This window comes from Pantherophis guttatus, chromosome 1 (genome assembly GCF_059756535.1).
Source record: "Pantherophis guttatus breed Tessera chromosome 1, ASM5975653v1, whole genome shotgun sequence".
NCBI classification, from domain to species: domain Eukaryota; kingdom Metazoa; phylum Chordata; class Lepidosauria; order Squamata; family Colubridae; genus Pantherophis; species Pantherophis guttatus.
The window spans coordinates 210,346,632-210,372,133 of NC_142063.1; the positions used below are offsets into that span (position 1 = coordinate 210,346,632).

General features: G+C 36.5%; 1 protein-coding gene across 2 annotated transcripts in view; it reads left to right on the plus strand.

Moving 5' to 3' along the window:
• Window positions 1-25,502, plus strand: part of NBAS (NBAS subunit of NRZ tethering complex) — a 152,099-nt gene that overhangs the window by 33,437 nt on the left and 93,160 nt on the right. For both annotated transcript variants that reach the window (XM_034432128.3, XM_087882370.1), the window contains exons 19-25: window positions 1,364-1,442; window positions 1,649-1,753; window positions 3,170-3,306; window positions 16,936-17,019; window positions 19,639-19,792; window positions 21,325-21,510; window positions 24,862-25,035. In XM_034432128.3, coding sequence (XP_034288019.2) covers window positions 1,364-1,442; window positions 1,649-1,753; window positions 3,170-3,306; window positions 16,936-17,019; window positions 19,639-19,792; window positions 21,325-21,510; window positions 24,862-25,035 — 919 coding nt within the window. The remainder of the gene's footprint in view (window positions 1-1,363; window positions 1,443-1,648; window positions 1,754-3,169; window positions 3,307-16,935; window positions 17,020-19,638; window positions 19,793-21,324; window positions 21,511-24,861; window positions 25,036-25,502) is intronic.

Here is a 25,502-nt window from a genome sequence, read left to right on the forward strand (position 1 = left end):
TCTAATGCAGGGGTCACCAACCTTTCGGACCGCAGGGACCACTAAATTCATAATTTTAAATCCCACGGACCATTAATATGATCTGCCTAATGACTGGGTGGGCGTGGCTAGGTGGTGATGTGACTGGGTGGGTGTGCTCAACTCAATGTCACTCTACTCGCCTCTTCCCTCCCAGCCACTTCTTGCCTGCCTGCCGGGGCTCTTTAGGGCCCCAACAGGAAGCAGTTGTTGGAACTAAGCAGCCACCACGAGAAAGAGTTGGCAAAACAGCTGGCTCAGTTCAAATTGGATCTGACCTAGAAGGAGGCTCAGCAGAAGCACCTCATTGAGGACTATGAGCATAGGCTTTCCAAGCAGAGGGAAGACCTGAGGGAGTGCAAGGCCAGGTACAGGCACTTGGTGGCTCAGCTGAGATGGTCAGCCAGTTCCAGGCCATGATGCAGTCTCATTGGAACAAAGCCCTCCGGCTCTTCCGTCCAGCCTTTGCCCAAAGCCCCCACACCAGGAGGCTGAAGCAGACTCCAAGTCGGAATTTCTGCCCCCCTCCAACCCATACAAAAAGACCCCGAAGGGGAGACTCCCTGCAGTAACACAAGCGTTCATTGCACATATCTGGCCCAGGGGCCGTAGTTTGAGGACCCCTGATTTAGTGCAATATGAAAAATGCAAATAATTTTTCTGCGGACCACCAAAATTTTCTCGCTGACCACCAGTGGTCCACAGACCACCAGTTGGTGACCACTGGTCTAATGCACAATTGATGGCTTTAAAACAGCTTTTCTCTACCTGAGGTTCTCAAGTTGTATTAGACTTCAACTCCCTGAGTTCCTATCCAGCATGTGAATGGTTCCTCTAGAGCAGGGCTGTCAAACTAGCAGCCCATGGGCCAAATGCGTCATATGCTGGCCATGCCCACGCCCGGTTTAGTGAAGGGAGAAAAAGTTGTGATATGTCATGTGACGATGCCATAACAACATGTTTGACACCCCTGTTCTAGAGTATTCATTCAGATGAGATCTGAGTGTATATATAATGCTAAATCCTGTAGTACAGAAAAATTTCTTCAGAAGAAAAAAATATTTAGATGCAAATTCTACATTATGAATGGCAGTCTGGATCAGGGTCATCACTATCTTATTTAAGACATTTAGTTGGATTTCAGGGGTATTGTATGGGACATCCAGGTGATTAAATAATACAGCTAGTCATACTTAAAGCTAGATTGAAATTACTTTTTAAAAGGTACCATATATTCCTTGCTTACAACTGTATTTCAATATGTATGATTTTATTTGGATTTATTTTTTTTCTTACTATTCTTTGAAAAGATATAAAACTCTCTCCACCATTTATTAAAACACAGATTAACTCTGGAACAGAAAGAATTATGTCGCTGCAGGTTGAAACTACTAACCTATTTGGATCGGCTTGCAACATATGAGGTACACTAAATTTAAACTGTGGGTCATATTGGTTGACTTGCACCTCATCATACAAAATTTTTGAGATTTTTTCATCTGATCTTGCTTTATATTTTCAACCTGTTATTTAGATTTTCATTAGCACAAATAATGAACATCAAGACTTAATTTAAGCCACATGTAAACTAAGAACTAATATCTTTACTTAAATATTTCTTTTTGTTTAGGAAATCCTTGGAGGACCACATGCTGCTGAGCAAAATTATGATGCAGAATTTTTCAGGAAGTTCCGCAATCAAAATATTGTGCTTTCTGCAAGAACATATGCTCGGGTATACCTTCTCTTCTACGAAGCTTTTCCTATATGTTAGAAGGTTTTTTTAATTGGTATTTAATGATGCCAGCTTAAAATGCAGCACAATGGTTCTCAGATCAATGTGGAAATAAATCATGTTGAGTGCCAGCAGCTTTTTCTCAACCAAAGTATGGTTGTACCTATGGAATTCGATTGAAATATGATTCCTATTTGGCATACTGTAGTAATTAATGTGGTTTCCTGCTTGTGTGATCTTCATCTGGTATGGAATAGACAGTAAAGGGTCCTTTTGTTCTTTTCTCCCCATGGCTTTATCACATACTAAGAAAGAAACTATGTCCATCAGACACTTTCTGTTGGAAGATAATAAGTGAGGCCTCTTTTAAGTGATAATAGACTTCCCCTTCTGGGGGAAAACACTGTCTTTTTTTATCGAAATATTAATGATATGCTACTTGCTGATGAAAAGAATACTGAGAGATTATTCTCAGTTTATTGATCATAATTAATGGATATTTAACATGCAGTATGATATTTACCTGAAAGGAAGACATCTCCCACTAAGGACAAATCGATCCCCCACCCCCCAAACACACACACACACATACAGACAAGGAAACCTTGCAGTACCCATCTCTTCTGCTAGTATTGCTAGCTCTATCTGAAATCTAGAAGCAATTTCTAAGTAAATGTGTGTATGTGACATACACATATGTTAATGTGCATTTGTGTATACGCACATATACCCATCAGGAGTCACAAAAAAGGCAGAATCTGGTTTAAAAAAATAGTAAATGAATTTAGTACTACCAATTCAAAGTAATTGCTTGTAAAAAGCATACTCTGTTAGTAGAATTAATTTAGTTTCATCTTAGTACTTATCCATGTTTTGTCTCATAGATAAGTCACTTTCACACAAAGAAATGCATAAATACACCCCCCCCCTTTTTTTTTCCAGGAGGATTGGGGGTGGGAGGAAGGAAAACAAGAAAAAGAATAGAATGGAAATTGAGTCAGAGGAAGCTGTACTGTGAAAAAGAAACGATTTAACTATAGGGAAACTCTAGGATAATTATTTAACTGTAACAAAAAGAGTAAATATTTACTGGGCAAACAGCCATGCCAAGCACCAATTAATCTTCAAGACCATTCCTGCATTTCAGCAGTATTTTCTGCAGTCATTCACCTTCATGTCATTGTTTCTTTGTTTTCAACAGTGCCTTTTATTCTCAGAAAATGTGGAACAGCACCCTTTACCCCCAATTTACAAGTAATTCGAAGAAAATTCTTCCCATCAGTAGATACTTCTAAAAACTGAATTACATTTTTCAAAAAAAGAAAATTACTTGACTTCCCATTAATTTCGTGTTCAGTTTTTTTTAAGCAGAATGTATAATTTTTCCTGAATATTAAAGCAGAACTTTATGTCTAGGAAAGTAATGTAAGAGGCTTGGAGATTTTATTTACATATCATGGATCAGATCTGCTTCCGTATCGGCTGCCAGTTCTCTCCAATTTTCCTGAAACTACCTCCCCACATGAATATTCTTTTTTGCTGCCTGAAGCTTGGTGAGTGTATACTTGCTCTCTACACATCAATGGAAAATTATACGTTTCACTTCTGAAACTCAGAGATTTCAGTTTAATAAAACGAGCAGAATTCCTGAGTAATAACTTAGTTTAGAATATAAGCTGCATGTGCTGCTTAGGAGAGATCCCTAACTCATACATTTCTAGCAAAACTTTGCTCAGTTTGTTGCTTTTTTTCTAGAATTGATTAGTGTCTAATTTAGGTATAAGATATATACCTTAAGGATGCCCCTTTTTCAGAAGTGCTTTTTTCCTCATCCCACTTTAATAGTCATTGATCATCAGCAACATTCTCATTTTTTATTAAAATAAAGTGTGTGTTTGCAGTTTGGGATTACCTATCATTTGCTTTACACATGTTCTTCTTTGTTGAAGAGTGGATGAATTCCCTTCAACTATTAGAAGTCTATTGTTATCTAAGTGCATGCCTGATTTAGTAATCAACCATGAGAAGTTGCTTTGTCCCATGTTGGATTACTGATTCATCCACTTCAGTATCCTTTATAATACTAACTAGCCATTGGCTCCTCTGGGTTTCACCTAGTGGTCTTTCCCAGTATTATCTGGGGAAAGAGCTTGGTGTCTTTTTCTTTAGAACATATACTGTATCACTGACTCCATTTTTGCTGTTTGTGGAAGAATAGATTGCCGTAGACATCATCTTAAGGCTGACCAATCTGGTATTTATTCATCCTTATCTGGAAATATAAGCGATGATGCAGTATCCCAAAGGTGCTTTTTCAATAGGCAACTGAACTTTCTCTGGATGGTAAGGAATGGAAGGATTTATACTCCTTGCAGACAGTTGGTCATTTGCAAGGAATATAAATCCTTCCATTCCCCACCATTTAGTCAGAGCTGAAGAAGCTTCTCAGATGAGAAGTGAAATGTCTTCAAAGAAAAAAACAAAGTCCAGTTGCCCCTTGAAGAAGCACCTTTGGGGAAAACCATGACCTGGATGACCGAGAATCTCCATTGACACGGATAATGCAATACTTGTTGATTCCTTTCTCTAAAAAGAATAGTTAGGGTAGCTTACCTGAACAAAAGCTATTTTTTATGCAGACAGTTTCTAATTTAAGTATTAGAATCAAAATCTAATAAATTTGCAAGAAACAAGCATATTTTACTAGTATCAGCATTTGTGAGAGCTAGCAGTAATGGATTCTTACATTCAACAGTTTGGGATGTTTAACAGTTTTACTCATTGAGTTACAGTAGCTCCATTTAAAAGAAAGCAACTTTTGTCCAGACAGGGCCTTAAAAGAATGAATACATCTGAAACTGGCGTGATGTATTTACATTTTAGATACAATATGTTGTAATAGTTGGTGCTTGTCATTTGTTGTTCTTGTTAGTTGCAAAGTCGTTTCCAACCCATCGTGACCCCATGGACAACGTTCCTCCAGGCCTTCCTGTCCTCTCCCATCCACTGGAGTCCATTTAAGCTCAAGGCTACTGCTTCAGTGACTCCATCCAGCCACCTCATTCTCTGTCGTCCCCTTCTTCTTTTGCTCTCAATCTTTCCCAGCATTAGGCTCTTCTCCAGTGAGTCCTTCCTTCTCATTAGGTGGCCAAAGTATTTGAGTTTCATCTTCAGGATCTGGCCTTCTAAAGAGCAGCCAGGGTTGATCTCCTCTAGGACTGATCAGTTTGATCACCTTGGTACTTGGCATAATTCAAAATAAAAGCTGTCTTTCTACTCTTTTCTTTCAATTTTTTAAAAAAAGATAAAGGAAATGGCATTTGCTACTCTAAATTATAGGACTTTTCTTTTTAGAGTACCCAAGTCATATTTTGATTTTTAATGTGTTCAAATATTTTAAAATTTGAGACATTTTAAAAACAGCATCTCTTTCTTTCTCTCTCTCTCTCTTTCTCTCTCTCTCTCTTTCTCTCTCTCTCTCTCTCTCTCTCTGTCTGTCTGTCTGTCTGTCTGTCTGTCTCTCTCTCTCTCTCTCTCACACACACACACACACACACACACACACACACACACACGGTGGCTTAACTTTTTTCTTAGCAAAATGAAAAGCCTATTAGCAACCTAATCAAATCATCATTTTATATAGTTCATTTCTCAGATAAAGCATTTGGCTGTTTCTGGGGTGATAGTGTTGCTGCTATTTGGTGTGCCATGCTAAGGAAGCCCTTTCAAATTTTAGTGCATTTTCTCTGCCCCAGAAAATACTGTTATAGAGATACAGGTGAGAGATGGAGTCTCATAAACAAAATGCAGGAGAAGAGATAAACATAGCAGATCTTGGTTTGGGCACCATGGGCTTCTCTTAACTTGGAGTCTTGTCCAATTCCAGAAGCTGTCTTTAGAAACCAACCCACTGTTGTTTGTCAGAAATTCAATTTCAAACTGATCTGTATTAGTGAGATGGATGGCACAGAAAGTTAATAAGTAAATAAATAAAGAAATGTATAAGTATTCTCGATTTAGGATTGGTTCCTTAACGACAGTTTGAAGTTTTAATGGACTTCAAAAAAACTACTTATTATTCATCATTGAAATCATGTGATGGGCATTTGGCAACTGGCTTGCATTTATGACCAATTGCAGTGTGCTGTGGTCACATGACCATGCAATATGACCAAAAAACGTCCATTGGATATGCTGGATTTGCTTAACAACCATTTGATTCATTGAATGACTATGCAATTCTCTTAATGATTCTGTTGACACATTTAACCATTGTAAAAACAGTTTTAAAATTGAGTCCAGTCACATGATGCATCAACATACAACCTCAATGACTTACAAACATTTCAGGCCCATTATGGCTGTAAATTTAGGACAACCTGTCGAAGAGAGTTCTGCAGTTCACCCAAAAGCCTGTGGAGGGCCATATGTGACTTATGGGTTACAGGTTATCTACATTAGTTGCCACTAATTTCTATCTGCAGTATAGAAAAGACTGTACTCTTGTAGTATTGAGAATGGTACTAAGAAGAGGATGGACAAAGAAGGTAGTAATAAAATCTATCCAAATTTTCCTTCATGCCTTTTTAGTCTAGTGAAAGGAGTAATGTAATTTTCAGAGATAATTCTTTGTACAGTTTTCTAATAAGCCTCCTTTAGAAATTTGGAAAATCTTCAGAAAAGCATAGATAATATATTGTGGTTAATTTTCTGTTCCCTTAATATAAGCCTCTGATGGATGAAAAAGCCTTCTGCCACTTGGTTTACAACCCTTTAGTTCAAAACAGAAATCAGCATTCATAAATGTGAGAATGAGAAGACAGGGGAAAAAATGGTCTGACAGGATGGGACATTAATATTTCGGAGTAAAATGTCTTTGCTTCTTAACATCTACAGATGACATATTAGTCTATTTCACCCTGTCAGCTTTTTGTCATTGTATTTTCTTCTATCCCTGTTAGCTTTTAGTCCTGATTTTCAATTATTTAGTCTTCAGGCAGCATTTTTAATGATATGATCTTAATAGAAGTTAAAAACAGTGATTTTTTCCTCCTTTCAAATTTAGTCTCTTTTTAAAAGGTGTGGTAGGGTTGAAAAAACTGACAAAACAGTGTACAGTGTTTAGATACTCAGACTGGAAGAGCATTCTTTGTAATTTAAAAAAAAATTAAATCTTTGATGTATTCTGAGGAGTGTAGCCATTTGAGTTTAAGAGAACATCTCTAGAAAATCATGGCCTTCGTCAGCAATAGAACTGCATATAGCTTAAGCCTTGTAATTTTTTATTTCTGTTTTCAATGCATTACAAATAATATTGAAATGTTATAGTCAAGATATTAGTTATACAGAGGAATCTCAGGTAAATGATTCCCTCATCAGCTGTAATTTTTCTGAAAAGCCATTTATGGCTGCCATGAAAGGTGGTGAAAGAGAACTATATTTTTAAAGCAACGGTTCATAAATATGCTCCCTTGTCTGCACTAAATTTCTTTCAAATGTTTTTCCTAAGTTATATCTTTTGATGTTTGACTGATAACCGCTCCCATAATACAGTGTCTTATTAAATTAATTCAGCTAATTATGAAAAGAAGGGAGAAGAAAAGTAATTGATAGCCAATTGGCGTCCTGTGTATTTGAGAGTGCTGAAGACCATTTTCAGTTGGACTGGTATGCTATTAACCTGTTTTTGTTTTACCTTCAGTATCAGGTCCCTGTATTGAACTTACTGACAAAGAGACCAGATTATTTGCAGAGTAGCTCTGGTGTTGTTTGTTTCAGTCTTTGCTGAGCGTTTACAATGCATTGATTCAATTACTTGATGTGAGATAGTAGGTTTCTAACAACCTGAAGTTGTTAATTATGCCATATTTTGTTAGAGGCAAATTTCATACTTTTCAGTATTGAGGTGTCCACTATCCACAAAGAACTGTGATGGTACAGTGGTTAGAATTGCAGGCTAATTCTGCCAATTGTCAAAGTTGACTCAGCCTTCCATCCTTCCGAGGTTGGTAAAATGAGGATCCAGATTGTTTGGGGCTATATGCTGAGATTTGTAAACTGCTTAGAGAGGGCTGTAAAGTACTATGAAGCGGTATATAAGTCTAAGTGCTATTGCTATTTGAAACACCTGTAAAATGCACTTATAATTGGGCTGCTTCCTGCCATAATTGTCAGGTCCTGTGCAAGTCAGTGTTATTAACAGATTCTAAAAATCAGGCAGCTGTAATAGAAATTAATATTAAAAGCCGTGCCTTCCTTATTTTTGTTTTTCAAATCTATTCATTATAGAATGGAATGGAATGGAAGAATAGAATAGAATAGAATAGAATAGAATAGAATAGAATAGAATAGAATAGAATAGAATAGAATAGAATAGAATAGAATAGAATAGAATAGAATAGAATAGAATAGAATAGAACAGAACAGAACAGAACAGAACAGAACAGAACAGAATTCTTTATTGGCCAAGTGTGATTGGACACACAAGAAATTTGTCTTTGGTGTATATGCTCTCAGTGTACATAAGGAGAATAAAATACATTCATCAAGAATAAAAAGATACAACACTTAGTGATAGTCAAGGTTACTAATAAGCTATCAAATTGTACTAGGAAACAAAAACAAATTAAATTGAAAGATACAAGCAACATGGTTGGCCAAATGAAATGATTGTTGTAGCTTATGATGAGAAAGTCCTTCTATAGAGTTGATAAAATGCCCTTTATAATCCTTTAACTACATTTTTTTTCTTTTAATAGGAAGAATGCCTTTGCTTACTTCTTTTACTTGAAATGCTCTAAAGCATTCAGTGTCTTAGTCTTACTATAAGTCTTTCAGTCTTATTATAAGTCTTTCTTCTTAAATATTTTGTTTGTGTAGTTGCTTTTTTATAAATTGTTCCCTAACAGCTCAGTTGCAAAGGGGCCCCTTGTGAAAATTTGCACAGCAGGGATTGTTGAAACAAGCAGCAGCTGAACCTTTCAAGTATATCTTTATCTTTATTATGGCCTTATTGCCGGAAGACACAAGATACATCAAATATATATATCAAATAAATGCAAAGACACACTTACCTAAAATCAATAGATATAATCAAAAGTAAGCATAAATTGAAAAAAAATCAACATAAAAAATAAAAGAGATAGTAGTGGCAATCACCAAGATTAACAAACATCTGCTGAAAAACCTTGCCAAGAAAACTGCAGGGACTTGTCCAGGCAATCTCTGATAATTAATCATAATTGAAGAAGAAAGAAAAACAGTAGAAAAAAAAATAAGTAGAACCACAAATTTGAGCAGCCTAGGAGGAAACATTGGAATCCTGATCAGACAGAAGAAACAACAAATAAGATTCTGACTTACTGCAGAATATTGCTTCAGGATGAGATAAATAAAAGTCATTCAATATTTCCTGTAAAGAGAGCAACAGAGGCTCAAGATTTTCTCAGAACCCTCCCTATAGGGACAAATAGACTAATGTAGAGGAATCTATTTCTGGTGAAATTGTTTAAAATGTCTGGGTTATTTCATTTAAAGAAATGAAATGACATAGACCATCTACCATTCCAAAATAACTAGAAGAATGAATTATGTTGCCTTAAATTGTGCTTGTCAGCAAACAGTGTGCAAAACTAGATTATTCCTCCCTCTCCTACACACACACACACACACACACACCTTTTTTGTAGCATCCAAGTCTACTATGAGGGATTGGAAGATTTTTCCAAGCAAAAGGGGAACTGGCAAGGAAAACTAAGGAAAAAAATTGTTGTACAACCATAAAAACAACGTATTTTCTGAAGAAGGGATGAAAATCAAATTCAGTTTATTATATTTTAGGGTGATTTCAAGAAAAATGTAGAAGTTAAAGGACGTTTTTAAAATTCTGTTGTAGAAACTAGCCAATAAACTTTGAAGAAAAGGAGGAGATTATCTCAAAATTAAGATAACTTCTTCAATAGTCTACTGGGGCATATTTTTATATTTTATGATATTATATTTCTTGAGAATCTTAATCAAAAATTTATTTTATTTGTATTTCACATTTCTAAACTGCCCATCTTCCTAAAAGAAAAAATGCATGGAAAAGCATACATGGAAATAAATCTAATTAAAGGTTATTGGGTTTATGTGTAAGTAAAAAGCATTAGAACTGAGCTTTAAGTGCAGTTCATTTATTAGCATAAATTGAATACATATTTTAAAGGTAACTTGGACTAATCTCAAAAGAAATCTAAAGCAGGATTGGCTTGTTTAATAATTTGATAGAAGACTATGTTAACAATCCCAGGGCAGTTGGCTAAAACATTAAAAAATCATCCTAGAAAAAGACTGGGAAATCCCTTCTGTATTGTGGCAAGAAAACTGTGGGCTTGGTCATATAGATTAAACTTTGGTTCGAGGTGTTTTACTATATGAAATATAGTAAAACACTATACAAAAGTTTTTATGAATTGTATTAGGAACAGAACATACAGAGTATGCATTGTATATTATATTTGTTGATTTGGCTCAAAAAGTTTTATTTTTAGCAGAACCCACTACTACAAGTAGTCTTCGACTTACAATAGTTCATTTAGTGACTGTTCAAAGTTACAAGAGCACTGAAAAAAGTGACTTATGACCGTTTTTCATAGTTAGAACCTTTGCAGCATCCCCATGATCATGTGATCAAAATTCAGATGCTTGGCAACTGGTTCATATTTATGTCATATTTATGACCTTTTGCAACTTTTTGACAAAGTCAATGGGGAAGCCAGATTCATTTAACAACTGGGTTACTAACTTATCAATTGCAGCGATTCACTTAACAGCTGTGGCAAGAAAGGTTGTAAAAGGGGGCAAAACTCACTTAACACATTTTTTCCCCTCAACAACAGAAATGTTGGGCTCAATTGTGGTCGTAAATCGAGGACTACCTGTACTTCTAAATAACTGCTTCTGACCTAATTAACTTTCATGACAAGTGCGTGACAACCAACTTTAGTGAAAGAGAAATTTGTATGATCTCCTTCAAGACGTTGTAGCAAACACATTTTAACAGACCGATCTTTTTTTTTTTTTTTCATTTATTATATCTCTCACAGTAGAACACAGCTAACATTTATTTTTGTGTTAAGCAGTTATCAAACGTTTTTCTCCTATGTACAAGTCTTTGGATCCAGGCCATCACATCTATATGTTATTTTCTATCCCTCGAATGCATTATCTATTCAATTTTTACATAGTATGAATGTGTACCTGCATGTCTTGATTTTATATGTTGAATGTAAAATAACACATATAAGACTATTTTATTCATAAACGTACAAAAGCTTGTTATAATAAGGTTGCTTTCTGTTCTACGTTGAAGGCTCAAAAATGTTTGCAAGTTCTTGCCATTGATGTGACAATATATCTAGTTTATAGGAACCAATTGTAAGCATTCAGTATTTACTACCAAGGAGTTCTTTACCTCAATGATGTCATTAAAAAAAACCCTTACAAAATATCTAATGGAAACAATAAATAAATAGTCACAATGAAAGATGTTCCAGTGTCTTGGAGACTTTTTCTAGCATTCAAATGCCTGAGGTGCATTTAATCTACTCTTTGAAATACTCCCTAGATAGCATTTTGCGCTTAATTTTAGGCAGCATAATTTTCTCTTTACTGGCAGAGTGCTGATATGAATTCCTTGGCTATTTGAAGCTTGAAACCCTCTAGGAGAGGCTATAAAATTATCTCTTTACAGGGAGGAGAAAACATATTATAAATGGTTCATTTTAAAAGACTTCACTTACTTACAGAGAGCTAAGAGGCTGGCATCTGTTGGTTTATAAATGTAACGGTCAATAATGTGAGTTTACTTTGGCCTGATGGTCTCTTGCCTTGGTTAAAAGATTTTTATTACAGAAAAGGCTTTTTTCTGCCTTAAGCATTGTGCTTAAATGGTGAAGCATCTCTTATGTAGATTCAAATACAGGTTTCATTTTTCTTATTTCCTTATGCAAAATGTAAGAAGCTTAAGATAATTCAAAGGAGTATCCTACAAAACATTTAAATGTGATATAAGGATGCTAAGTAGATATTAACTGCTTGTTACAAAGGCATTCAGTACCCTTTCTTTAACAGAATCAAATGAGAATAGCTATGTTTTTCAATGTCTTTAATTAAATATTATTTTTATAAGAACCAGGGATGTCATTGTTATAAACAATAGGGCCTCTGCTGTTAACTACATCTTGGACTCAGCTTTTCGGTGTTCTCCCCTCAACCAGCATTGTGGATTCACTAAGGTTATCTAATACTGGTTCCCTTACCCCTTACGGCCCTCTCTCTGTTTACCTTTGTATCCCAATGAAATTTTCATCACTTTTTTTTTTTTTTTTGCAATTGTATGTTTATAAACATGCATTGCCATTTTAATTTTAGAACATATTATGTGCTTCAGATACTCTTCCAACATACATTTAATTTTTGAGATGATAAGAAATAGATATGATGCTTGTGTTACATGTTTGATGAGGAAATGTTTCCAGCCACAAGATGATGCTTTTAGTTTCCCTAATGATATACTATTGAAAGAATCTAAAGGATTACCTGTTTGCATGTATATCCATTGCCATTGCCTAGCTTTGTAATATTTGCCACAGTCTTAAAAGAAATATTTATTTACAAAAACTGTTCTTTGACATTTAATGTCATAGTGAAACATAGATTTATTTGTTCTTGCATATTGTAAAGCTTTGTCTTACTGCTACGCGATTCCTAGGGCTCTATATAAGAGTAAAGGGAGACACACCAATTTAAATTTCTAAATTTCAAAATGGTTTTTTAAGCTTCACCTGTTCTGTAATAATATTCATAAGGTACTTAACTTTGTTCTTTTAGCTTATTCATGTTAAAGTACAATCATCCTCTATCTTTTATATCCAGTCAGTTCCAGATAAAGCCAAAATAAGTACATCATATTAACAGAAAGAATTAAAACTCTTTATAGAAGTGCCTGGTTAGGATTAACATTAATGTACAACATTAATATATGTTGTATATTACATTGGGATGGATCAGTTCCAGAAATGAAGGCCCATAAAGTAGACATACCTTGCTCAAGTTATTATATTATTTGATAAAGCTAATGGCCGTATAAAGGGATTGGACATAAGCCAGAGGATTGGCCCTGTGTTTCCTTCTCATAGGAGAATATGAGTATATTTAGATATGAATATTTTATGTTTATACATGGGTAAAATGTAAAATTTTACAGCATGTTATATAAATCTGTCTCTAACCCAATGTGTTGCCATTGTGCAAAAGAGAAACGAATTTCCCTATTTACCTCAACCCTTCATTGTCCTACCAGGATTGAGACAAATACGTTTTGACAAATAGGTTAGGTTTTCAAGCTCTAGTCTTTTCAGAACCCTAACTTGTGCATATAGTCTTCGGATACAAAGAAATGTTCAGATACAAAGAAAGCCAGGGGTGTCAAAACTCGCGGCCCGCGGGCCAGATGCATCACGCTGGCCACGCCCATCCCCACTTTTTGGAAGGGCAAAAAAGTTATGATATGTCACGTGATGACAATGTATCATCACAAGTTTTGACACCCCTGTTCTAAGCTAAAGAGGTACATCATCCCAGCATGTAAAGGGCAGTAGGGAACAGGTCAAAGGTATTATGGACGAGGCATGCAGAAGCCCCTAAATTGGGGGTGGGAGGTATCATAGCTCTTTGTTTAAAAAAATGGATTGTGAAATGTATCCTTGCTACAATGGAGGGTGGTGATTCAGTGCAATAGGAAATGCTAAGGAAGGACTCACCCGGTGGCCTGGCACTTCATGAGCTGCACCTCAATCATATGTGAGGGATGCTGGTTGGGGAGAGCAGGAGATAGTACTGAAGAGAGGGTACACTTACTTACAGTTACCTGGCAATGTTGATTAGTCTTCTCTCTCTCAACTAACTGGGTTCCAGAAGAATAGTAGGAAAAAGAAAGCAATAGAAATGGGCTCTATTTTTCCAAAGTAAAGACTTTCCATGCCCTCTTTCCCCGCTGTCTGTGATTGGAAACTATCTTATTAACAGATTGGAAACATATCCCTGGGACGGGTCCCGAAGGCACAGAGCTAATGAGCTTTACACGAGAGAGAAACTGACTTAAGTATCAAATAAATCAAATGTCATTAAATATCATTAAATCACAGAAGCAGGAGTCCAAGTTACTGTTTCTTCATTTTTGGGAGTCTGTGTTATTTTGAATAGTGGCTGTGGCAAGACCTTGACTTAAAAGCTTAGCTATAACTTATTTGGAACAGATTATCATTCTGCAATAGCTTGTCCCTTAGGGTATCTGTGTCATCTTTTCAGAAACAGAAATCACAAATTTAAATCCCACACCCAATAGGGTTTTTTTTTATTGAACTGTAATAACAATAATTACAGTGTATTTGATTGTTATAAATGGTGCTAAGAAATAACTGTGTACTATACAGAAATGCAGAGAAAGTCTTTGTGTAGGAATCCTAAGAACTTAAAACATAGAGAAGATAATGCATGAGATACTGCCAAAGAATAGTTCTCAAGAAAATGTGCTCACTAACCTTGAAAACCTTTCTTTTTCTTTTTTTAGTGTCAAGATTTTGCTTGACACTAAGCTAGTATACTGTTCTTTTAAAAAGCAAATTAATTAAAGAAAGTTTGGTGGGAAAATTTAATATCCAGAGGCTACTCCCAAAGCAAAGAAAATTCTCAGCTTTCCTTAAGAGAGGAAAAGGTTAAATTCCCCCTTGATGCCAGTTTTGATTTAATTATTTTAATATGCCATCCCTACTGGCATATTAAAATCTTTGCAGATTAAATGCAAATATCCATTCAATGCAGGGGTGCACATCTTTAGACTCCAGGGCCACTTGCTTTCTCAACCAAAGCCTTGCTGCCGAATAATAATTTTTAATCCAGCAGTAGGAGGAGTTTATCAATTGTATGGAAAATAATCATTTTGGGTTAATTACATTTTCTTTTACTTAATTCAAATTTAGTTTTTATTCCAGCCTGCCTCACCCTTGCATGCCATTCAGTCCCTTGTGTGCCTGATTTAATTGTACTTTTGGCCTTTAATCCCAAAGGAGAATTCTAATAATAATTTAGTGCTTAAGGAAAACTAACCTGCATATTCAGAGACTGCACCCTTCACAATTCATCTATTTCTGTCATAAACACTAAGTTGAAAACAAGTTCTACAGTTTAGATTTTGTGATCAATATAGAGGTAGACAACCAGTATTTATAAACATACAACCAATATGTATGTTCATAAAGACTAAGGATTTTCCATTGACTGATCTTGAATGTGATCTATATTTGGCTTAATGACAGGGAATTGCAAAATGGGCAAAATCTTCTGTTGGAAACCTAGATTTTCCTAGGTTTGGATAAATCCATCTAACTAGTAGAACCTATTAAGGGATCCTTCTCAAATAGTGGCATAAGAATGTAAGAATCTAGTCTTGCCCATCTAGTCTAGCATCAGTATAGCATAGTGGTCCACAGGTTACGTTTGGTAACCTCACAGCAGTAGCTCCATTGTATAATTGTGCCATAGAAACAGGATTTAAGACAGGCTGCTTGTAATTGAGAAGGTAATAAATTGCTCTCAAATCTTTCTAACTAGCTGCCACTAATAAGACTTCTGGTAGCAAGTCCCACAATTTAAACATGGTTAACGTTACTTCCTATCTATCTGTCCTGAAGGTCAGTAGTGGGTTTCAATTTCGTCTGCTATTGGTTCGCTTGCATGCATGCGCAACACTTCTGAGCATGTACAAAAGCTTTGTGCATGCGCAAAGACATCCTGATGGGTGGGCGGAGCCTCCCGCCGCCGCTGCTACCGGTTCGCCTGATCTGGGGTGAAGCGGTAGCAACCCACCACTGGTGAAGGTCCCTGTATTTAATTTCAATAGATGATGTAAAATTCTAACATTGCCAGAGAGGAGGGGAAAAAAAAAAGACTCTCCATGTTATCTGTGCCATGCATGATTTTATATATTTCTAATATGTCTCTCCATATTTCAGTCTTTCCTCTTCTCCTTTTTTTTCCTTTTGGGTGGTGGTGGAGATGGTGGTGGTTTTATATCTATTTATTTTTGTAATAAAAAAAAAGTTTTCCAGTTGTCATAGTGTGATTCAGGCTAGAAACTAGGAGATGTGAATTCTAGTCCCACCTGAGACATAAAGCCAGCTGGATGACCTTAAGCCAGTCACTCTTTCTCAGCCCTAGGAAGGAGTCAAGGACAAACCACTTCTGAAAAACTTTGCCAGGAAAACAGTCCAGATATTTTCAAGTTAAAAACTGACAAATTTCCTTAATATTCTTAAGGTGTGGTCACAAGAATTGTAGACAGTTTTCTAATCATAGATTTGCACAAGGATATAATTCTATTGACAGTTTTATTTTCAATCCGCTTTCTAATTATTTCAAAGAGAGAATTTGACTTTCTCATAAGAACTGCACACTGCTTACATTTTCACTTAGTTGTCCATTGTAATTACAAGATTACAAGATTAATTTTCTGGTCAATCACTGCTAGTTTAGATCTCATTAATGAACAGGCAAAGGTATATTGTATATTTTGTGCCATCCTGCATCACTATACTTTTGATTAGCGAAAAATGATGACTATTGGAAGAAGTAATGTAATGGAGAGCATTGCTGCTGATCAACCATGATCATCTACTCCAAATGTTGAACTGTGCATTTCATTAGATTAGATTTTTAATACATTGCATATAGGTAGTCCTCAACTTACAACTACAATTGAGCCCAAAATTTCTAAGTGAGACATTGTTAAGTGAGTTTAGCTTCATTTTATGACCTTTCTTGCCACAATTGGTAAGTGACTCACTGCACCTGTTAAGTTAGTAACATGATTGTTAAATGAATCTGGCTTCCCCATTGACTTTGCTTGTCAGAAGGTTGCAAAAGGTAATCACATGATCCCAAGACACTGTAATCGTCATAAATATGAGTTAGTTGCCAACCGCCCAAATTTTGATCACGTGACCATGGGATATTGCAACAATTGTATGTGTGAAAAACGTAAACATCAGACACTTTTTTCATGGCCGTTGCGACTTTGAATGGTCACTAAATGAACTATTGTAAGTTTGAAGTCTATTTTGTTTCTATATTTGCCACAGCTACAGACAAAATGCACTCGAGATTGTTCCTTGGAGTGAGAGAAAACACAGAGAAGAAGATTGGTGTGAAAGGCCACCGTGCAAGTAAGTATATGTTAATTTAATTTTATATTTGCTTTGGTGATTCAGTCTTTTTCTTTACGTTCAGTAGGACCAACTATCCATGGGAAATCCTCTGCAATCTTTCTGCATTCTCCTTTGAAAGCAAAATGCCACTTGCATCGTTTCTCTTTTTTAAAATATATATTTCTGTTAGATTTTTTGATACAATAAAAGTATTCAAAAGAAGTAAACAAAAACGATAAAAGGTAAGAAACATTTGCTCATCTTATAATTATAATTATCAACCAATTCTTTTCCACATCCTCTTTAGCCCTTTTTAATTCCCAAATATTAATTCAGTCTTTTGGTTTTTTTCAACAAAAAGTCCACATAAAGTTTCTAATTTTTTTTAAAAAATATCATTTTTTCCCCCATAATCAAACTGGTCAACTTCTCTATTTCTGCAAGTTCAGTCAACTTTATAACCCAATCTTCCACTATAGATATTGCATTATTTTCCCATATTTTTGCATACAATAAGCTTTCTGAAATTGTTTCGTCTCATTCTCGCGAGAACTTGCAGTCCTAAACAGATGAAGAACACTTCAAAGTTTTGAGTATGCTATGATAAAATTAGATTTATTAATCAGAGCTGGCATGCTTTCTTCAAAGTTTATCTTGGGATACGTATACCGGTAGTTTAATCTTTTGGAGTGCTGCAGTGACCTAGAGGTGGAGCTCTCACCTCACAATCAGGAGGCTGTGAGTTCAATCCTAGGTAGAGGCAGATATTTCTCTCTCTGGGCACAATGAGAATATATCTGCTGAACAAAACTCTGCATTGGTGACAGGAAGGGCATCTGGCCAGTAAACACTCTGCTAGCTCCATTCAGTTGCCCAGACTTCACCCCTCAAGGAATTATGGGGTCGTTAAAAGAGGATGATGACGATATAGTTTAGTTTTTTGTGCCCATGATCCTAATAACCATAGATTTCTTATATGGAGGCTACTTCCTCTTCTCTGAGTTTTTTTCCCTAATAATACCGTGTCTTGGGGGCATTACATTAGGTCTTCTACTCATAACTAACTAGATTCTAGCTGTACTAATATCTGCTCAGAGAACTAGCTTTTTATATGACAAGATAATGGGGATTAAATTGTTTCTTTTTAGAAGTACAGAACTTCCCAATTCTGTATTTGGTATGCAATTGATATTGCTTTTTGGAAGCCACCCAGTGTTGATGGGTAGTTATGTTTTAAATTAAATAAATGAATAAATGAAATAATTATTTACAATATTTTTATCACATTTCATTTCTTTTCCTCTTTTCCTGCCTCTTTTTTCATAAAATTTCTTTTTTATCTTTCTACTCCAGTCTCTTTCTAAGAAAGTGGCGCTGAACAGTTTACTTTTTATAATGCAAGTAATCATCTATCTCATCACATGCACAAAAATTTGTATACATGCACAAAGCTATATTGTATCTACATACTTCTTGCTGTTGAACAATGGTGAAGGTTACTCTGTAGAGTCAAATTGTTAATTTCATTGCTTAGTAGACACATTTAGTAGAATTCCTACTATGCTGACAAGGATTGAAGACAATATCCATTCTCAATGCTCCTACCATCGTGAATTGCAGTCAGGAGTTAATCACTATGCCCTTACTTGTACTTGGACAAAATTTTGCACCCCAGTTAGAATGGAAGAGGCCCAGTTTACCGAGAGAACAATTTCTGAACACAAGGAAAACCCATTTGTACATTAGATATACTTTTATGTTTATATACAGAGACTAATTTATTCACTTCCAGTAGTGTAATAAAAATGTGTATGAACATAAACTCCTGTTGATGTAGCAATAAAGTTTAATTACTTAGTAATGAATGGAAATGCAGGAGGTGTAATCAACTTGTTTGTATATGGATATTCTTTATCAATGTAAATATTAAATTAGATCCTTTCTATGGCTTTTTTAATATACCAGTTTCTCAAAATAAAATATTTAAAGGAAAAATGAATCTGATTATCTATCTATCTATCTATCTATCTATCTATCTATCTATCTATCTATCATCCCTCTCTCCCTCTTTCTCATTCGTATATCACCCAATTCTCAATTACTCTAGTGTAGGGGTGTCAAACTCGTCATCATGTGACGTATCGTGACTTTTTTCTCCTTCACTAAACTGGGCATAACACATCTGGCCCACCTGCCATGAATTTGACACCCCTGCTCTAGTGGGTTGCAACAACTAAAACAAGAGAAATACAATTAATTTAAAGACTGACATATCAGTATTTTAAAACCTTGTTTGGAAAGAATTTGTAATAGTGATAACATTTGGTTTTGGACATTGGCCAAACAGAAGTAGTGTACCTAAGTACAATGAAATTAAAAATGAAAATAAAATTAGGAATAAAAATAGCTGAATCACTAAAGGAGGAGATAAAAGTAACACGAACTTGTTAATATGGTATACAAGATGGATATGACTTTGGGGGGAATGGTCCTTTTTTCTTTTTGACACTGATTCTTTGAAATTAATCATAGTGAGTTTTATAGCCACTAGTTGATAAACTCATGCATTCAGTTCCTTTTCCATATAAACATCTGATTTCTGGATTCTGCATCTATATTTTTATTTGTGATGCTCAGGTTAATTATTGATCCAGTTCTTCAAGATGAAAGTGAAATTTTGTTCGACTCTCAACCTGAATTGTTGAAATACAAAGCAACTGACCTTTCAATGAATTTAGCCACAGACTGGTACTGGAAACGAGCAGAGGAGATAGAAAATTACTCTATGCAGGTAAACACAAGACTATAGGGGTTTTTTTGTTTTTTGTTTTGGAAGACCTCATATACTCTGTTTTGTGGAATTAAAACATACAGTTTCATATAGATTAAATCTGATTATGTTTCATATGCTGTATTTCCCTTTGGATATTATCCCAAAGGTGCTATTTCAAAAGGCAACTGGACTTCCTTTGTTTTTCCTTGAAGACATTTTGCTTCTCATCCAAGAAGCTTCTTCAGTTCTAACTGGATGAGAAGCAAAACATCTTCACGGAAAAACAAAGGAAGTCTAGTTTTGAAAAGCACCTTTGGGACAACCGTGACCTGGATGACTGAGAATCTCCATAGACTTTGTATTATACATATAGTGAATATGCAACATATAAAGGAATATTTTAACATGTAATCTACCATATCAGAGTTAGGTTACTAGTATTAATTATATAATTTTAATAGCTTTATAGTGTTTTTTCAGCAACAAAGGTGGGTGAGTGGGAGATGTCAGTTTATTGTTCAAATATTCTGTTGAGCTACATTTAAAATAAGCTTCCTGTTCAAAAATGTCCACCAAACTATAGAAGTGGGCTTCTGCCTATGTCAAAGGACTCACTCGAAAAGTGCTTGTAAAAGACAAGGATCTTTAAAGTTATATTTGCTTTCAAAAAAGCCACTCTTACTTTTAGTCCAGTGTCTTTTAAAAAGAGGATTATATGTACAGCTCCATTAGGCTCAGTCAAATCCACAGCATGAGTATAAATTTAAAAATTCTTAAAATAATATATCTTTTATTTGTGTTTTTGTTCATAAATTCAGAGGAAAGCTTTGTGACAGTGGTTTTTCGTCAGTGATAGACACCTCAATATCCTCATGAGTGTTCAAGGCCTTAGTTATTAATTATTGTAAATTGTGACAGTTGTACTTCTGAAACTAAGAAAGGTGCCTAACAGCATGTTCTATCTCATAGATGTGGAGATGTAGATTCTTCTTTGCCACGCCAATTTTAGAGAGTAGTAATGTCAGGCACAAGTAACATATTTTGCAAGAAAATTACTAATTTCACATACAATCTCTTAGATGGAATGGCATATGAAGCTGGTGGTATATTTTCAAATTGCATTGAGGTTTACAAAATTCTCACTTGTCATAACTATTTGTTTCTGCTTTTTAGATTATTTTTCACTTCACGTACAAGTCTCTATCCTAGGGCTTCTGTAGTGAAAACAGGGACAAATGATTTAGATCTGGCTGGAAGCCAAATAAAAGCTAGCCATTCCTCATCCCAGATAAGATACTATATGCTAAGTGTATAAGAAAATTTGGGGATTAAATCTGTTCAGCCTGACATCTGGTATGACTGAATTTCAAAGTTTAGTATTAATGATTCAATCTAAAATATCATTATAAAATGGGATCGTAACCAGATCAGAGTTGTGAATTGTGTTTGAAACAACTTTCTTCAGTTTTGAAACCTTTCTAGAAGATGAGTAAGTCATTAATGGCTTGACATTCTTGTTTCATTCTGTTCTCTGCTTGTGGTTTAAATAGGTAGATTGTGCTCTCTCACTGGTTCGCCTTGGTATGGAAAGGAATATTCCTGGTCTTCGCCCTCTCTGTGATGATCTGGTTACATTGGAGACCCTCGTTTATGAGACTGGATGTGACATTACTTTGAAGTTAAAAGAGTTACAGCAAATGGAAAACATTGGGAAGCTAAGGCTGTTAATGTCAAAAGTATGTGCATTACATTTTGCCCCATAGTGGTAAATGTTTTTTTTTAAAGTTATTTTGTTTTGCAATGAAATTTTGCCTTATACAAAATGGCAGTCTTTTTGTCTTACATGAAATTATTATTATTATTATTATTATTATTATTATTATTATTATTATTATTATTATTATTATTTAAATTTTTATACCGCCCTTCTCCCAAAGGACTCAGGGCGGTGAACAGCCAAGATTAAAATACATACAATATGAAAATTAAAATAATTTAAAACCTAATTAAATCAATTTGGCTTCCCCAATTTAAAACCCCTTACCCATAAAATTAACCAATTAAAATTTTTAAGCCAGCCCGGCTTGCTGAAATAGAAAAGTCTTCAGGGCCCGGCGGAAAGTTCGGAGGTCTGGGATCAGTCGTATCCCTGGGGGTAGCTCGTTCCAGAGGGCAGGTGCCCCCAGGGGCCTCCAGTTGACATTTTTTGACCGACAGCACCCTGAGGAGACCCTCTCTGTGAGAGCGTATTGGCCGGTGGGAGGTTATCGGTGGCAGAAGGTGGTCTCGTAGATATCCAGGCCTTAAGCTGGAGCGCTTTAAAGATGAGAACCAATACCTTGAAGCACACCCGGAAGACCACCGGAAGCCAGTGCAGCTCGCACAGGAGAGGTGTTACATGGGAGCGCCATGTCGCCCCCACAATCACCCACGCGGCTGCATTCTGGACCAGTTGGAGCCTCCAGGTGCTCCTCAAGGGGAGCCCCATGTAGAGAGCATTACAGTAGTGCAGGCGGGAAGTGACGAGGGCATGAGTGACCATGCATAAGGAGTCCCGATCCAGAAAGGGATGCAACTGGCGTATCAGGCAAACCTGATAAAAAGCCCCCCTGGCCACGGCCGTCATATGCTCTTCTAAAGACAGCCATGCATCCAGGAGGACGCCCAAGTTACGAGCCCTCTCCGTGGGAGCCAATGACTCGCCCCCAATAGCCAGTAATGGCACCAGCTGGCTATATCGGGACGCCGGCAACCACAGCCACTCAGTCTTGGAAGGGTTGAGTCGGAGCCTGTTCCTCCCCATCCAGATCCGCACGGCCTCCAGGCACTTCAAGGGCATCATTGGGGTGGTCTTGGGTGGAGATGTACAGCTGAGTGTCATCAGCATACAGCGTACAAATCATCTTATTTTTATCTACAAAAATTTACTCTTAGGAGTTCAAAAGATCGGATTTAAGCCTGAATGAATGAATAGAATAGAATAGAATAGAATAGAATAGAATAGAATAGAATAGAATAGAATAGAATAGAATAGAATAGAATAGAATAGAATAGAATAGAATAGAATTCTTTATTGGCCAAGTGTGATTGGACCCACAAGGAATTTGTCTTGGTGCATACGCTCTCAGTGTACATAAAAGAAAAGATACATTTGACAAGAATCAACACTTAATGATAGTCATAGGGAACAAATAAGCATTTATTTTAGATAGCATGGGTGTGCTGCTTTCTCAAAGACAATTAATCTTTTCTGAATGGGGGGAAAATGGGAGTAGCTCATTGTCAACAATATAAAAAGTTCACATTTTAAGTCTCCATAATGAGTAAAGTGGATACTGGTAGAACCCAAGAGAAAAGCTGAGGCATAAGAAAGTTTCCACATTACTGTCTTCTGTGTTGCTGATGTATTTGCTTATCAGTACAACATTGAGAGCATTACTTCAGAAAAACGTTAGGTGAATTTTCAGCACTCTCTAGTGGTATTTATATGAGGAACAAATTCCTAAGAATGGACTAGATGCTTTCCTTTTCCATAATGATTTACCCTACCTATGCTGTAAAGCATCACATATGAGGTTTTACTTCATATTGTTCTTCCTTAGAATGATCTGAAAATATTCATATAACAATGTTAATTCATTTTTAATAAAGAGATTTGCATCAGTATAATGTGCAATATAAAATATGTTTTTACAGTGATACTGAGCACCAAGAGGCAGTATAAGATAAAATAAAATAAAATAAATAAAATAAATAAGACCAGTTTCATCCTTATTGTGACTTGTCGGACATCTGTAGCCAAGCCTTTCCTGTGGGGTTAAAATCCTCTACCAAGATTTGGTATGAACTATTGCACTTTAGATGAGTATGAAACCAGTCCCCTAATGCAGGGGTCCCCGGTCCATGGCCTGAAACTGGTCTGCAGCCCATTGGGAACTGGGGCACACAAGCCGTGGGCGAGGGCACAAAACTTCATTTGCTTATGTGTGATGACCCAGGGCACAGCACAGAGATAACACAAACAGCTGGCAGTTCAAACCACTCCTTTATTGCGCCAAATCTCCCCAAACGCTCCCACATTTCTGGCTAGTCCCAGAACAGAGTGAGAACAAAGCCCCACACAAATGTCAAGCAGCCTCTGGCTGCAGTTTGTCCAGCCCAGCGCTGTCTGCACCAAGATTGCACGGCAATAAATCCCAAATGTATTTGGCAAAACAAGAGCCAAGCAAGGAGTTCAGGGAGCAAAATATCCAAATAATTAGTCCAGAATGCCAACAAGGAATGCAAGGATTCTTGGCAAGTTCAAATGTGGCCTCAGAACACTTCAGGAACTCAGCGTTTGTTCCCAACAAATGCCTCTCCCCACGGCATCTCCTTAAGTCTCATTCCCCAGATGTCCCTGGTGAAGCTGGGCGGGGCGCTCTCCTCACATGTGGCCTGCTGCACACCTTCTCTGCACTCTTGGAGTCCTTGCATCAGGAGGGGGTGGTTCTTGCTCCTCGTCTGAGCTCTGTGTCTCCTCCCTGCCTTCAGGCCTTACTAATTCCAAACAGCCTTGCCTGGATTGACTCTGCCCTTCCCCAGTTTCCTCCAAGGCCAATGGAGCTGCCCTCTCACTCGCTGTCAGTTCTTGTTCCAGCTCATCTTCCGCAGCAGATTCAGACTCCGATGGGGGCATGACACTTACGTATGGAATTAGGTTGTGTACCATAAAACAATCCCCCCCTCCCCGCCACTGCTGCTATCGGTCCATGGAGCCAAAATGGTTGGGGACCTCTGCCAGAATGCCTCCTGGTGATCAGTATCTCTGAAAATACCATCCAGGATACACCTTTTATATAAACAGATAAATTTCTCCCACTACTATGGATGTGAGATAAGGTGAAATTTATGTTGGGACATGACATAATTTAATATCAGTGGCACTCTAAAATCTTTTACAGTGTCATTAGAAAAGAAGGCTTAAAGATCAGGAAAAGGAAACATGTTGAGCTACATTGATGGGCTACATTTACCTTAATTTCGTATAGTTCTGCCTTTATTTTATGTTATAGCTCTGATTAATGAAAATATATTTCATTTTCCAGTCATCAGAAGACAGATATGTGAAAAATGCTTACCAGTGGATGGTCCCCTTCCTGCACCGGTGTGAAAATGAGTCTCCAGGCATTGCTAATGAGCTTCTCAGAGAGTACTTGGTAACATTGGCAAAGGAAGACCTAACATTCCCTTTGAAAATACTTGAACATTCAAAACCATTAGTAAGTTCAATTTATTGTTTAGGGATAAAGGAAAGTATTTAATAAATTAATATGAAAAAAGCTAATGGCTGATTTTTTTAAAAAAACCAAAACCCTCCTGGAACTTGGAATTAGGCTTTGCCACTGAGGCAACTCACTAGATGAAGCAGATTTTATCAGTAAAATCCAAAGTCCCCCAAAATGAGATTGTCTGAGCGACAAAAAAAGTCTTTTGAGCATGTGGACGCTTGTCCAGAATATTTCAAGAAGTCTCAAGTACCCATAATAAACGTCCATCAGTATCAGCTTCTCTTGTAAGTGAAGTGCCATTTCAGACAATTTGTGCAGTCCTAATTTTAAATAGTCTTGTGATTGATCCTAATGAGCACAAAAGAATCTAATGATTCAGGGCTGCAACCTTCTATCAGCTAACCTGGTAGAAAATTCAATTGAACTTGGTGGGACTTAGTTCTCAATAGATTACATTG